Here is a 16,268-nt window from a genome sequence, read left to right on the forward strand (position 1 = left end):
TACAAGAAATCTACAAAGTAGTTAATTCATGAAAACCCTAGAATATGAAAATTATAGTTTTAAGTGTTAGCGTACTAGTTTTAGTTTTAGATGTGAACTTTATAGTATAGTCTGAGTGCTTTAACCAAGTCACTGGTGAAAATTATTACAATAAAATTGAAAATAACAACTTCTCAGTGAGAAAGTAAGGACCAATATTTATTGAGAACCTAGAATGTCTCAGGCTTTTAGATTATTTCATTTTCATCTTCACGGCAATTATGAAGTAGATAAATATTACTTATGTAACTTTTTACATATGGAAATGCATAAAGATATTATTTAAATTCCTGGGCTCCTTTTATTATATTTCACAAATCCTCAAGAAACATTTTGATTTTGGTTTAAATTAAAAGATACAATTTGAAAAATCTGAACATTCTTAATGCTCAACAATATGGAAATTGCTAATAAATTATGGTACATCTACTGGATGGTTATAAAGATTATTTATAGGGTGACCATAGGTCTCTGTTTGCTCAAGTCATCCCAGTTTATACCTCTTGATGTGGCATGATTAATAATAGTTCCTTTTTAACACTCCAAAGTGTCCTAGTTTGAATGATAGATTATGTAGTCACTCTGGTTATACAGCAAAATTGAAAGATAATTACAAAGTAAAGGGAGAAATCATGATACAAGTTTGCAATGATGTTAAAATAATTAATTGGAAATTAGATCAAAATTAAATACATGAAATGGTAATAATAGTTGTGTTAAGGAGGTGGAATTATGAGCAACATTTTTTTCTCTTTATTTTCTAAATGTTCTCTGATAATGTTAGGTAAATTTTATAACTATAAGTTTATAAATTAAAATGTTTAGATGTAAAATATCTTCCCAATTAGAGTAGGAGATTTTACATTGGCTCCTTAATCAAAACTTATAACACCTGTGTTTTAATTTTGTTTAACTGTTCTAATGGAGGTCAAATGCCTGTAATATGTTTTCATTAAACTTCTAAAGTAAATGCAATTAGAAAAGAAAAATATTGAAACAAGGATGTCTGCAGTCAATCTTAATCTGCCTATTCCAACAATAAAATTAGTACTGATAAAAGTATTTAAATTAGTATTCTAGTTAATATTGAAAGGTCAGAATAAAAACAATACCATGGAAAAGTAATACAATTGCTCCAGTTTAGTGTATTCTTAATATGGGGTGGGTAATCATTTACTCATTGGAGCAACTCTGGAAGTGGATATTAGTATGATCATTTCATAAAGAAGGAAACTGAGGCTTACAAAGATTAAGTGATCTGTAAAAGTCACAGAGATAAATAATTGAAAGAACTGTGATTCAAACTTAGGTCTTCTGACATCAATGCCCATGTGCTCAAGCACTAAACATTTTAGGTGTCTGATTCTAGTGGGCTTTCTTTATTGCAATTTGAATACTCTAATTTAAAAAAATTTTATTGGAGTATAGTTGATTTACAGTTTGTGTTAGTTTCAGGTGTACAGCAAAGTGAATCAGTTATATATATACATATATCCCCTCTTTTTTTTTTTAGATACTTTTCCCATATTGGCCATTACAGAGTATTGAGTAGAGTTCCCTGTGCTGTACAGCAGGTTCTTATTAGTTAGCTATTTTATATTTAGTAGTATATATATGTCAATCCCAATCTCCCAATTTATCCCTCCCCCACCTTATCCCCTGGTAACCATAAGTTTGTTTTCTACCTCTGTGACTCTACTTACATTTTGTAAATAAATCCATTTGTACCCATTTTTTTTAGTTTCCACATGTAAGCAATATCATGTGATATTTGTCTTTCTGTGTCTGACATACTTTACTCAGTATGACAATCTCTAGGTCCATCCATGTTGCTGCACATGGCATTATTTTGTTATTTTTTATGGCTGAGTAATATTCCATTGTATATATGTACCACATCTTCTTTATCCATTCCTCTGTTGATGGACATTTAGGTTGCTTCCATGTCCTGGCTATCATAAATAGTGCTGAAATGAACATTGGGGTGCATGTATCTTTTTGAATTCTGGTTTTCTCTGGGTATATGCCCAGTAGTGGGATTGATGGGTCATTGGTAGTTCTATTTTTAGTTTTTTAAGGAACCTCCATACTGTTCTCCATAGTGGTTGTACCAATTTATATTCCCACCAACAGTGTAAGAGTGTTCTCTTTTCTCCACTTTTAATTTCAGCCATTAATAAACTGAAAATGTTTCCTCAGAGAGAGAATTACTTACCAGTATATATTTTAAAAAACACTTTGAATTTTTTAATAAATCAGTCAAATGTGGAAAACCACCAGTTACTTTAGGAATGTGAAAACCTTTCATTAGAGTTCCCTTACTTAGTGTAAAATCTTGGATTTCATTGACTATCTTGGAGGAGGATAAAGACAGCCCATGACTTTCATCTTCATTGAATTTATCTAGCTTGCTAAGGAATATCTTCTTCCTTGCAGGTCTTTGTATGTTCCTCTGGAAGTTGTGATGTTGACAAGTGGGACCACTGTCACTATTAAAGCTACAAAATCATACCATAAAATTAATAATGAATAAAGTTGAATATCTTTTTAGCAGACCTACTGAATATATATTTTCAAAAATATGTTTTCAAAATACAATACTAGATTATTGCAGAGATTAAAAAAATTCCTTGTCCTCAAAGAATGTATAATTTATTCCAGGAATAAAAAATTCCCAAAACTTGTATAAAATATAATTGTTATAAGCATTTTGCTAAATCTATGAATATAATGCTGTGGGGAAGGTGAGGAAGAAAGCATTAATTTTGGATCTCAGTGCAGAGTAACCATTCAACAAATTCTTATTTAAGTAAATTGAAATAAATAATATACATGCTATTAAACAAGACATACTGTATAAATATACCCTTTAATTCTACATTTTTAGAAAAGAAAGATTTGATATACAGTGTCAACACATCTTTGTTTATAAGCAGACTGAAAAAAACTATCTTACTTTGTATTCTGGTTTTTTCATATAACTTATTTTTGGCAGTCCAATTTTGCAATTGGAATCTGCCCAGTGTAGTCAATTCTTAAATCCTTAGAGAAGTGTTCTAAGTAAGAGCCAGATTTTCTTACATGATAAACTTTGCCAGAGAAGCAGCCTAAAGAAATATTTTTTATCAAAAGAAGTAGTACAATGTAATACCATTTAGTGCAGACATGTGTGGAAAAATAGACTAAGGTAAGCTGAGCAGTTCAAACTGTCCCTATAACTAGAAAATTAGTATTTTTTTAAGGATTTTTATTTATTAATAGTTACAATGTTAAAATAAATTATTAGATAAAGTTTTATCATTCTCATTTTACACATATTAATCTTCTTTTTTGAAAAGTCATAAATGATTTATTTTCTCAAATGACTATAGAAACCAAAAGGACATCAAAGTAGGATAGTAGTTAAATTGAATTGTAATCTATTGGACATATGTGCCATTATCATAAAAACTATTTTACTATCAGGATATGAGCTCTAATGTGTTATAGAAAGGAAAAAGTAGAGAAAAACAAGGATCTACAATAAATTATTTTTAATCTTATAGGATAAAGTTCAAACCTTTGCAACAAGCATTAAGTATCCTATAAATCCTGTCCCCTACTGATATTCTCAGATCTTAATTTCTAATACTCTTATACATAAGGTATTCCCCTTAGAACTCATCTTCTCTTTGTCACTCATCTCAGGTGAATGATTACCTCTATGTTATAGAACCACTCACTCCTCCCCTGCCTCCTCTCTCTTTCTTTTCTGTTTTTATGAATCCTACCTCGCCTTGGGAGCAAATTTATGGAAACATCCTCTATGAAGCAAGATACAAACAATCCAACTCCAAAATACAAATTGAACCAAGATATTTGTAGCAAAAATAATCCATATAAGATCGACGTCTTAAGAGTGTATAAAGAATTCCTACCAAATTGATATACAAATATTAATTGTGTTTAGTTTGGGTTCCCCAGCAGAAAAGTTTAGAAAATAATTCAAGCAATATATTTAGAAAATGATCCAAGAAAATACCAGTTAAGGATACGTTATCAAGCTATTTACTAGAATGGACCACTAGACCTTAATCTTTCTGGGAAACTCTGGGAAACACTTTAAACACATGTCACAGAGTTGTTAAGCACAATGGGTGAGGGAGCTGAGGTATTTATACTCCTTCTAGTCATTAGCTGAGACCTATTCATAGGGACATTAATCTCTTGTAACTAGCAATATAACTTAAGTAAACACTTTTTATTTATTTATTTATTTATTTATTTATTTTTATTAGTTTCTGCTTTATAACAAAGTGAATCAGTCATACATATACATCTGTTCCCACATCCCTGCCCTCTTGCATCTCCCTCCCTCCCACCCTCCCTATCCCACCCCTCCAGGTGGTCACCATGTACCGAGCTGCTCTCCCTGTGCTATGCGGCTGCTTCCCACTATCTATCTACCTTACGTTTGGTACAGTATATATGCCCATGCCTCTCTTTCGCTTTGTCACAGCTTACCCTTCCCCCTCCCCATATCCTCAAGTCCATTCTCAAGTAGCTCTGTGTCTTTATTCCCGTTTAACCCATAGGTTCTTCATGACATTTTTTTTTTTTGTGGTACGTGGGCCTCTCACTGTTGTGGCCTCTCCCGTTGCAGAGCACAGGCTCGGAATGCGCAGGCTCAGCGGCCATGGCTCACGGACCCAGCCGCTCCGCGGCATGTGGGATCTTCCCGGACTGGGGCACGAACTCACGTTCTCTGCATCGGCAGGCGGACTCTCAACCACTGCACCACCAGGGAAGCCCCATGACATTTTTTTTCTTAAATTCCATATATATGTGTTAGCATACGGTATTTGTCTTTCTCTTTCTGACTTACTTCACTCTGTAAGACAGACTCTACTTCTATCCACCTCATTACAAATAGCTCAGTTTCGTTTCTTTTTATGGCTGAGTAATATTCCATTGTATATATGTGCCACATCTTCTTTATCCATTCATCCGATGATGGACACTTAGGTTGTTTCCATCTCTGGGCTATTGTGAATAGAGCTGCAATGAACATTTTGGTACACGCCTCTTTTTGAATTATGGTTTTCTCAGGGTATATGCCTAGTAGTGGGATTGCTGGGTCATATGGTAGCTCTATTTGTAGTTTTTTAAGGAACCTCCATACTGTTCTCCATAGTGGCTGTACCAATTTACATTCCCAAGAGCAGTGCAAGAGTGTTCCCTTTTCTCCACACCCTCTCTAGCATTTATTGTTTCTAGATTTTTTGATGATGGCCATTCTGACTGGTGTGAGATGATATCTCATTGTAGTTTTGATTTGCATTTCTCTAATGATTAATGATATTGAGCATTCTTTCATGTGTTTGTTGGCAGTCTGTATATCTTCTTTGGAGAAATGCCTATTTAAGTCTTCTGCCCATTTTTGGATTGGGTTGGGTTTTTTTTTTTGCTATTGAGCTGCATGAGCTGTTTATAAATTTTGGAGATTAATCCTTTGTCAGTTGCTTCATTTGCAAATATTTTCTCCCATTCTGAGGGTTGTCTTTTGGTCTTGTTTATGGTTTCCTTTGCTGTGCAAAAGCTTTGAAGTTTCATTAGGTCCCATGTGTTTATCTTTGTTTTTATTTCCATTTCTCTAGGAGGTGGGTCCAAAAGGATCTTGCTGTGATTTATGTCATAGAGTGTTCTGCCTATGTTTTCCTCTAACAGTTTGATAGTTTCTGGCCTTACATTTAGGTCTTTAATCCATTTTGAGCTTATTTTTCTGTATGGTGTTAAGGAATGATCTAATCTCATACTTTTACATGTCCCTGTCCAGTTTTCCCAGCACCACTTATTGAAGAGGCTGTCCTTTCTCCACTGTACATTCCTGTCTCCTTTATCAAAGATAAGTTGACCATATATGTGTGGGTTTATCTCTGGGCTTTCTATCCTGTTCCATTGATCTATCTTTCTGTTATTGTGCCAGTACCACACTGTCTTGATTACTGTAGCTTTGTAGTATAGTCTGAAGTCAGGGAGCCTGATTCCTCCAGCTCCGTTTTTCGTTCTCAAGATTGCTTTGGCTATTCGGGGTCTTTTGTTTTTCCAAACAAATTTTGAAATTTTTTGTTCTAGTTCTGTGAAAGATGCCAGTGGTAGTTTGATAGGGATTGCATTGAATCTGTAGATTGCTTTGGGTAGTAGAGTCATTTTCACAATAGATTCTTCCAATCCAGAAGCATGGTATATCTTTCCATCTATTTGTATCATCTTTAATTTCTTTCATCAGTGTCTTATAATTTTCTGCATACAGATCTTTTGTCTCCTTAGGTAGGTTTATTCCTAGATATTTTATTCTTTTTGTTGCAATGGTAAATGGGAAAGTTTTCTTGATTTCACTTTCAGATTTTTCATCATTAGTGTACAGGAATGCCAGAGATTACTGTGCATTAATTTTGTATCCTGCTACTTTACCAAATTCATTGATTAGCTCTAATAGTTTTCTGGTAGCATCCTTAGGATTCTCTATGTATAGTATCATGTCATCTGCAAACAGTGACAGCTTTACTTCTTCTTTTCCAGTTTGGATTCTTTTTTATCATAAATGGGTGTTGAATTTTGTCAAAAGCTTTCTCTTCATCTATTCAGATGATCATATGGTTTTTCTCCTTCAATTTGTTAATATGGTGTATCACATTGATTGATTTGCATATATTGAAGAATCCTTGCATTCCTGGAATAAACCCCACTTGATCATGGTTTATGATCCTTTTAATGTGCTGTTGGATTCTTTTTTTTTTTTTTTTTTTTTTTGCTGTACGTGGGCCTCTCACTGCTGTGGCCTCTCCCGTTGCGGAGCACAGGCTCCGGACACACAGGCTCCGCGGCCATGGCTCGCGGGCCCAGCCGCTCCGCGGCATGTGGGATCTTCCGGGATCGGGGCACGAACCTGTGTCCCCTGCATCGGCAGGCGGACTCTCAACCACTGCGCCACCAGGGAAGCCCTGTGCTGTTGGATTCTGTTTGCTAGTATTTTCTTGAGGATTTTTGCATCTATGTTCATCACTGATATCGGCCTGTAGTTTTCTTTCTTTGTGACATCCTTGCCTGCTTTTGGTATCAAGGTGATGGTGGCCTCGTAGAATGAGTTTGGGAGTGCTCCTCCCTCTGCTATATTTTAGAAGAGTTTGAGAACGATAGGTGTTAGCTCTTCTCTAAATGTTTGATAGAATTCGCCTGTGAAGCCATCTGGTCCTGGGCTTTTGTTTGTTGGAAGATTTTTAATCACAGTTTCAATTTCAGTGCTTGTGATTGGTCTATTCATATTTTCTATTTCTTCCTGAGTCAGTCTTGGCAGGTTGTGCATTTCTAAGAATTTGTCCATTTCTTCCAGGTTGTCCATTTTATTGGCATAGAGTTTCTTGTAATAATCTGTCATGATCTTTTGTATTTCTACTGTGTCAGTTGTTACTTCTCCTTTTTCATTTCTAATTCTATTGATTTGAGTCTTCTCCCTTTTTTTCTTGATGAGTCTGGCTAATGGTTTATCAATTTTCTTTATCTTCTCAAAGAACCAGCTTTTAGTTTTATTGATCTTTGCTATTGTTTCCTTCATTTCTTTTTCATTTATTTCTGATCTGATCTTTATGATTTCTTTCCTTCTGCTAAATTTGGGGGTTTTTTTGTGCTTCTTTCTCTAATTGCTTTAGGTACAGGGTCAGGTTGTTTACTCGAGATGTTTCCTGTTTCTTAAGGTAGGATTGTATTGCTATAAACTTCCCCCTTAGAACTGCTTTTACTGCATCCCATAGGTTTTGGGTCGTCGTGTCTCCATTGTCATTTGTTTCTAGGTATTTTTTTATTTCCTCTTTGATTTCTTCAGTGTTCACTTTGTTATTAAGTATTGTATTGTTTAGCCTCCATGTGTTTGTATTTTTACAGATCTTTTCCTCTAATTGATGTCTAGTCTCATAGCATTGTTGTCGGAAAAGATACTTGATATAATTTCAATTTTCTTAAATTTACCAAGGCTTGATTTGTGACCCAAGATATGATCTATCCTGGAGAATGTTCCATGAGCACTTGAGAAAAATGTGTATTCTGGTGTTTTTGGATGGAATGTCCTATAAATATCAATTAAGTCCATCTTGTTTAATGTATCATTTAAAGCTTGTGTTTCCTTATTTATTTTCATTTTGGATGATCTGTCCATTGGTGAAAGTGGGGTGTTAAAGTCCCCTACTATGAGTGTGTTACTGTCAGTTTCCCCTTTTATGGCTGTTAGTATTTGCCTTATATATTGAGGTGCTCCTATGTTGGGTGCATAAATATTTACAATTGTTATATCTTCTTCTTGGATCGATCCCTTTATCGTTATGTAGTGTCCTACTTTGTCTCTTCTAATAGTCTTTATTTTAAAGTCTATTTTGTCTGATATAAGAATTGCTACTCCAGCTTTCTTTTGATATTCATTTGCATGGATTATCTTTTTCCATCTCCTTACTTTCAATCTGTATGTGTCTCTAGGTCTGAAGTGGGTCTCTTGTAGACAGCATATATATGGGTCTTGTTTTTGTATCCATTCAGCCAATCTGTGTCTTTTGGTGGGAGCATTTAGTCCATTTACATTTAAGGTAATTATTGATGTGTATGTTCCTATTCCCATTTCCTTAATTGTTTGGGTTCGTTATTGTAGGTCTTTTCCTTCTGTTGTGTTTATTGCCTAGAGAAGTTCCTTTAGCATTTGTTGTAAAGCTGGTTTGGTGGTGCTGAACTCTCTCAGCTTTTGATTTTCTGTAAACGTTTTAATTTCTCCATCAAATCTGAATGAGATCCTTGCTGGGTAGAGTAATCTTGGTTGCAGGTTTTTCTCCTTCATCACTTTAATTATGTCCTGCCACTCCCTTCTGGCTTGTAGAGTTTGTGCTGAGAGATCAGCTGTTATCCTGATGGGGATTCCCTTGTGTGTTATTTGTTGTTTTTCCCTTGTTGCTTTTAATATGATTTCTTTGTGTTTAATTCTTGACAGTTTGATTAATATGTGTCTTGGCGTATTTCTCCTTGGGTTTATTCTGTATGGGGTTCTCTGTGCCTCCTGGACTTGATTAAGTATTTCCTTTCCCATATTAGGGAAGTTTTCAACTATAATCTCTTCAAATATTTTCTCAGTCCCTTTCTTTTTCTCTTCTTCTTCTGGAACCCCTATAATTCTAATGTTGGTGCATTTAATGTTGTCCCAGAGGTCTCTGAGACTGTCCTCTGTTCTTGTCATTCTTTTTTCTTTATTCTGCGCTGCAGCAGTTATTTCCACTATTTTATCTTCCACCTCACTTATCCATTCTTCTGCCTCAGTTATTCTGCTATTGATCCCATCTAGAGTATTTTTCATTTCATCTATTGTGTTTATAATCAATGCTTGATTCATCTTTAGTTCTTTTAGGTCCTTGTTAACTGTTTCTTGTATTTTGTCTATTCTGTTTCCAAGACTTTGGATCTTGGAAATATAATCTTGGGTCAGCTTTACTATCATTATTCTGAATTCTTTTTCAGGTAGGCTGACTATTACCTCTTCATTTGTTAGGTCTGGTAGGTTTTTATCTTGCTCCTTCACCTGCTGTGTGTTTTTCTGTCTTGTCACTTTGCTTATGTTACTGTGTTTGGGGTCTCCTTTTTGCAGGCTGCAGATTCGTAGTTCCCGTTGTTTTCGGTGTCTGTCCCCAGTGGCTAATGTCGTTTCAGTAGCTTGTGTAGGCTTCCTGGTGGGGGGACTAGTTCCTGTGTTCTGGTGGTTGAGGCTCGATCTTGTCATTCTGGTGGACAGGTCCACATCTGTTCGTGTGTTTTGGGGTGCCTGTGGCCTTATTATGTTTTTAGGCAGCCTCTTTGCTAATGGGTGGGTTTGTGTTCCTGTCTTGCTAGTTACTTGTCATAGCGTGACCCGCACTGTAGCTTGCTTGTCGTTGCCTGAACCTGGGTGCTGGTGTTGAGTTGGAGATCTCTGGGAGTTGTTCGCCGCTTGATATTATGTGGAGCTGGGAGGTCTCTTCTGGACCCGTGTCCTGAAGTTGGCTCTCCCACTTCAGAGGCACAACACTGACTCCTGCCTGCAGCACGAAGAGCCTTTCATCTACCCAGCTCAGAATAAAAGGGAGAAAATGTAGAAAGAAAAAATTCGTTAAAGAAAGAAAGAGAAAGAAAGAAGAAAAGAAAGAAAAGAAGAAAGAAAGAAACGAGGGAGGGAGGGAGGGAGGGAGGAAGGAAGGAAGGAAAGAAAGAAAGAAAGGAGGAAAGGAGGGAGGGAGGGAGGGAGGAAGGGAAGGTAGGAAAAAAGAAAGAGAGAAGATAAAGTAAAGTAGAATAAAGTATGATAAAATATAGTAGCGTTATTAAAATTAAAAATTAATTAAAAAAAACGGATGGATAGAACCCTGGGACAAATGGTGGAAGCAAAGCTATACAGAGAAAATCTCACACAGAAGCATATACATACACATTCACAAAAAGAGAGCAGGGGGAAAAAATCGTAAATCTTGCTCTCAAAGTCCACCTCCTCAATTTGGGATAATTTGTTGTAAAAAGAGGAAAAGGGAAAAAAATCTTAAATCTTGTCCTCAAAGTCCACCTCCTCAATTTGCGATGATTCGTTGTCTATTCATGTATTTCATAGATGCAAGGTACATCAAGTTGATTGTGGAGCTCTAATCCGCTGCTTCTGAGGCTGTACAGAGAGATTTCCCTGTCTCTTCTTTGTTCTCACAGCTCCCGGGTCTCAGCTTTGGATTTGGCCCCGCCTCTGTGTGTGGGTCGCTGGAGGGCGTCTGTTCTTCGCTCAGACAGGACGGGTTTAAAGGAGCCTCTGATTTGGGGGCTCTGACTCACTCAGGCCTTGGGGGGAGGGGCACGGAGTGCGGGGCGAGCCTGCAGCGGCAGCGGCCGGCGTGACGTTGCACCAGCCCGAGGCACTCTGTGTGCTTTCCCGGGGAAGCCGTCCCTGGATCCCGGGACCCCAGCAGTGGCGGGCTGCACAGGCTCCCCGGAGGGGGGGGCGTGGACAGTGACTTGCGCTCACACACAGGCCTCGTGGTGGCAGCAGCAGCAGCCCCAGCGTCCCATGCCCATCTCCAGGGTCTGCGCCTTTAGCCGCGGCTCGCGCCCGTCTCTGGAGCTCCTTTAAGCAGCGCTCTTAATCCCCTCTCCTCGCACACCAGGAAACAAAGAGGGAAGAAAAAGTCTCTTGCCTCTTCGGCAGCTCCAGTCTTTTTCCCGGACTCCCTCCGGGCTAGCCGTGGTGCACTAACCCCTTCAGGCTCTCTTCCCGCCACCCTATATCCGGGCACGGCGCAGTCATGGCTGGGCCAGAGGTGCTCAAGGCGCGGGGGCTTAAGTAAACTCTTGTACACCAGAATATATGTTAAAAATAAATAGAACATATAATAGAAATACAAGCAAAAAGCTAGAAGCAGCTGTAATGTTCAATTAGATGGAGAATGATAAATAAATAGTGGTATATTCATACAGTGTAATACTGTGTTATGGTGATCAGTCCTCTACATCAAAATGAATGAATTTCATTTAACTAATCAGTGAATTATTTAATAATATGAATTATTAAAAGTCTCAGAAAAATATTCATGGTACGATTTGATTTATATAATGTTTAAATACATGCAAAGCCATGTGACTTTTTTTTCTTGTTTTAGGGATTTAAATAGGTGTGGTAAAACTCCTTAAAAAGCAGAAAAGTAAACATCATTCAGGAATTTGTGGAACAAATAGATGTAGTCAGGGAGGGACACCTAGAGGGTGTTAAAGGTACCGGTTCTATTTATTAAATTATACTGTGGGTACATATATACTCTTTTATTTTTTTTTAACATCTTTATTGGAGTATAATTGCTTTAAAATGGTGTGCTACTTTCTGCTTTATAACAAAGTGAATCAGCTATACGTATACATATATCCCCATATCTCCTCCCTCCTGCATCTCCCTCCCACACTCCCTCCCTATCCCACCCTTCTAGGTGGTCACAAAGCACCGAGCTGATCTCCCTGTGCTATGCGGCTGCTTTCCACTAGCTATCTATTTTACATTTGGTAGTATATATAAGTCCATGCCACTATCTCACTTCGTCCCAGCTTACCCTTCCCCCTCCCTGTGTCCTCAAGTCCATTCTCTATCTTTATTCCTGTCCTAACCCTAAGGTTCTTCAGAAACTTTTTTTTTTTTTAGATTCCATATATATGTGTTAACATACAGTATTTGTTTTTCTCTTTCTGACTTACTTCACTCTGTATGACAGACTTTAGGTCCATCCACCTCACTACAAATAACAATTTCATTTCTTTTTAAGGCTGAGTAATATTCCATTGTATATATGTGCCACATCTCCTTTATCCATTCATCTGTCAATGGACACTTAGGTTGCTACCATGTCCTAGATATTGTAAATAGAGCTGCAATGAACATTGGGGTACATGTCTCTTTTTGAATTATGGTTTTCTCAGGGTATATGCCCAGTAGTGGGATTGCTGGGTCGTATGGTAGCTCTATTTTTAGTTTTTTAAGGAACCTCCATACTGTTCTCCATAGTGGCTGTATCAATTTACATTCCCACCAACAGTGCAAGAGGGTTGTTTTTTCTCTACACCCTCTCCAGCATTTATTGTTTGTAGATTTTTTTTTTTTTTTTTTTTTGCGGTATGCGGGCCTCTCACTGTTGTGGCCTCTCCCGTTGCGGAGCACAGGCTCTGGACGCGCAGGCCCAGCGGCCATGGCTCACGGGCCCAGCCGCTCCGCGGCATATGGGATCCTCCCAGACCGGGGCACGAACCCGTATCCCCTGCATCGGCAGGCGGACTCTCAACCACTGCGCCACCAGGGAGGCCCTAGATTTTTTTGATGATAGCCATTCTGACTGGTCTGAGGTGATACCTCATTGTAGTTTTGATTTGCATTTCTCTAATGATTAGTGATGTTGAGCATTCTTTTGTGTGTTTGTTGTTAATCTGTATATCTTCTTTGGAGAAATGTCTATTTAGGTCTTCTGCCCATTTTTGAATTGGGGTGTTTGTTTTTTTGATATTGAGTTGCATGAGCTGCTAGTAAATTTTGGAGGTTAATCCTTTGTCAGTTGCTTCATTTGCAAATATTTTCTCCCATTCTGAGGGTTGTCTTTTCATCTTGTTTATGGTTTCCTTTTCTGTGCAAAAGCTTTTAAGTTTCATTAGGTCCCATTTGTTTATTTTTGGTTTTATCTCCATTTCTCCAAGGGGTAGGTCAAAAAGGAACTTGCTGTGATTTTTGTATAGAGTGTTCTGCTATACTCTTTTATATACATAAAACATTTCATAACCAAAGTTTGGTCAGAGGAAAGAGAGAAACCATGCAATGAAACTCAGATATAGTGTTCCAGGAGTAGGGGGAAGAACAGGAAGAGTATATTAGTAGTCCAGAAGGAGAGAACAATCAGTGATGGCAACTATTGCTAGGCAGTGTGGGTTACAAAATGAAATGAAGTTAATGGAATTAGGGCTTAAGAGCCTTTGGTGAGTGCAGTTTCAGGAATAGAGTTAGGGTAGATGCCAGAAAGCAATAGCTTGCGGAGTAAATTAAAAAATAGTGAGTAGAGGCAGCTCTTTAAATAATTTTGTCAGTAAATTCAAGGAAGGAGATAGGTTGGAATTTTAGGGGAAGGCAGATATGAACAGTATTTAGAAGTATTTTGTGAAAGAACATGGTCTTGTCTAAAGCCTAGGTAAAGACATTAAAATTTTTAAGTCGGAATTTAATTATTAAAAAAAAATTATCCTTTTAAGAAAAATCCTGGAGTTAAATCTTTTTGATAAAACTGATTTAAACATTTCAAATAATTGTTTTATCTAACTAGTAAGATTTTCCTGTAGGATATTTTCTCAACTCTTTTAATGCTTCTTAAAATCTTTAGGATTCGGTTTAATTACTGTGACAATGTTCTTGTTCAATGCACATGAATTGGATCAATTTGAATTATAATGTACCTGTATGTTGGGCCTGCATTAAAGAAATTATCAGTTAAAGGGACAAAATACTCCTTCCCTCTTCATGTTGGGCAGCTTTAGTCATCATTGTCACAAACTGTAGACAAATTTTAATTATTAACTGAATGAGTAGATAGCATTGCCTGACTATATATGTGAATATGCTATTGAGAAAATACATTAAATTTAAAATTAAAAAACATGTCATACAACTTGAAATTTCCATAAAAATATCTCACTGGTGTGCATAAGGTTAGGGCAACAGTAATAAATGATGTCTCTGACTTTGGCAATGACATAAATCTCAGCATAGGAAAGCAGTGTGGAGGTAGGTGAATGCCAATTTATTTAAATAACAGGCAAAATTTTCAAGTTGTAACAACATGCTCAGTAAATTCTTCCATTGCTGTGATACCAAAGGAGATTTGAAAATGTATTACACTTCTATTTTTTCTCCTTAGAGATATATATATTTTTGTTCTGTTTCTATGGCAACATCTATGCAATGACTAAACCTTTAACTCCTTTCTAGACTCCCTGATGGCTTCACACAGCTTCTAAACCTGACCCAGCTCTACCTGAATGATGCCTTTCTTGAATTTCTTCCAGCCAATTTTGGAAGGTAAGAATAAGAAGTTTAAATGATACAATTTTCTTTCACTTTAGGTAAGTACTGTACCAGCTTCTGTAGGTGAGGCTTCAAAAGTGACCATTGGAATTAAAGACACCCTCATTCTTGTCCAGTAAATGAGACCATGTCAATTAATGAAACATTTTGCAAAAAATAAAGTTAGGTCTTTACATGTCATTAATAATCAAATTCCAGATGAATTAAAGAGTTAAATATAAAAAAATAAAATCAGAAATGATCTGGAAAACAATGCACATGAATATTTTTGACTCTTGAGTTGGAAAATGCCTTTATAGCATAGAAACAAAAGAAAATATCATAAATGGATAGATTTGAATTCATAAAATGCTTTTAAAATAAAATAATATTAGAAAAAAATTTTTTAATTAAGGTAAAACAATAAATAGGAAAATATTTCCACTGAATATGGAAAGTAAATTATATCCTTAACTTATAAAGAATTCTTACAAATGCATATGAAGTTAAAGTTCTCATTAGAAAAAAATGGGTAAATGACACATACTGGCAGTTCATAATAAATGTACAAATTGGCAACACAAAAAATGTTTATCATCATAAATAATAAAAATAGTACAAATTAATATGACAACAAAGGGTCTTTGTGCTCTAGCATGTTATAAAAAGTGTAAATTTATTTATAGACTATGAGGAAAGAGATAACCTCACACTGCTGATGAAACTGTAGAATGTTATATACTCCTTGCAGGGCAGTGAGCTTTAAAAGATTTGAAAATATTTACAACCTCTGCCTTTGTAATTAATTTCTAGAAATGTATCATGTCATCATGTATCACAGTAGGATTTATGGACAAGGATGTTTATCATTATTTACAATATGAAAAATATGGAAGCACACATCCATCTAGGAGATTAGTTGAATATATTATGGTACATCCATATGACAATACCATGTAGCAATTTATAATCTTACCTAGAGGAATATCTTTTAATTCCTATGACGTTATGTTCAAAACATATCATAGCTATATATAAACTGTTTTCCATACTAATATGAATGTACATGAAATAAAAGACTATTTCCTTGGAAGTGAAATTATGGATGATTTTTATTTTCATCTTTATATTTTCAATGTTTTCTAGATGTTCTAGAGTGAATTTTTTTCTTTCAGTTTTATTGAGGTATAATTGACACATAGCACTATATGAGTTTAAGGCATATAACATAGTAATGACAAATTTATTACAAAATGATTTGGACAATAAATTTAGTTAACATCCATTACCTCATATAATTACAAAGAAAAAGTTTTTTGCCTTGTGATGAGAATTTTTAGAATTTACTCTCTTAGGAGCTTTCAAATATACCATGTGCCATACAGCAGTGTTAACTATAATAATACTGTTGTGCATTACATCCCCAGTACTTATTTATCTTATAACTGTAAAGTTGTATCTTTTGACTACCTTCACCCAGTTCCCCCACCCCACCCCCACCTCTAGTAACCATAAATCTGATCTCTTTTTCTATGTGGTTTTTTTTTCTTTTTAGATTTCACATGTAAGTGAGATCATGCAGTATTCATCTTTCTCTGCCCAACTTATTTCACTCAGCATAATGCCT

At 36.2% G+C, this 16,268-nt stretch overlaps 1 protein-coding gene across 2 annotated transcripts in view; it reads left to right on the plus strand.

Moving 5' to 3' along the window:
* The window catches only part of LRRC7 (leucine rich repeat containing 7), a 497,427-nt gene that overhangs the window by 234,499 nt on the left and 246,660 nt on the right, over positions 1 to 16,268 (plus strand). For both annotated transcript variants that reach the window (XM_060089953.1, XM_060089952.1), the window contains exon 6: positions 14,567 to 14,656. In XM_060089953.1, the coding sequence (XP_059945936.1) occupies positions 14,567 to 14,656 (90 nt within the window). The remainder of the gene's footprint in view (positions 1 to 14,566; positions 14,657 to 16,268) is intronic.

Source organism: Mesoplodon densirostris, chromosome 2 (assembly GCF_025265405.1).
Source record: "Mesoplodon densirostris isolate mMesDen1 chromosome 2, mMesDen1 primary haplotype, whole genome shotgun sequence".
In the NCBI taxonomy this organism is placed as follows: Eukaryota; Metazoa; Chordata; class Mammalia; order Artiodactyla; family Ziphiidae; genus Mesoplodon; species Mesoplodon densirostris.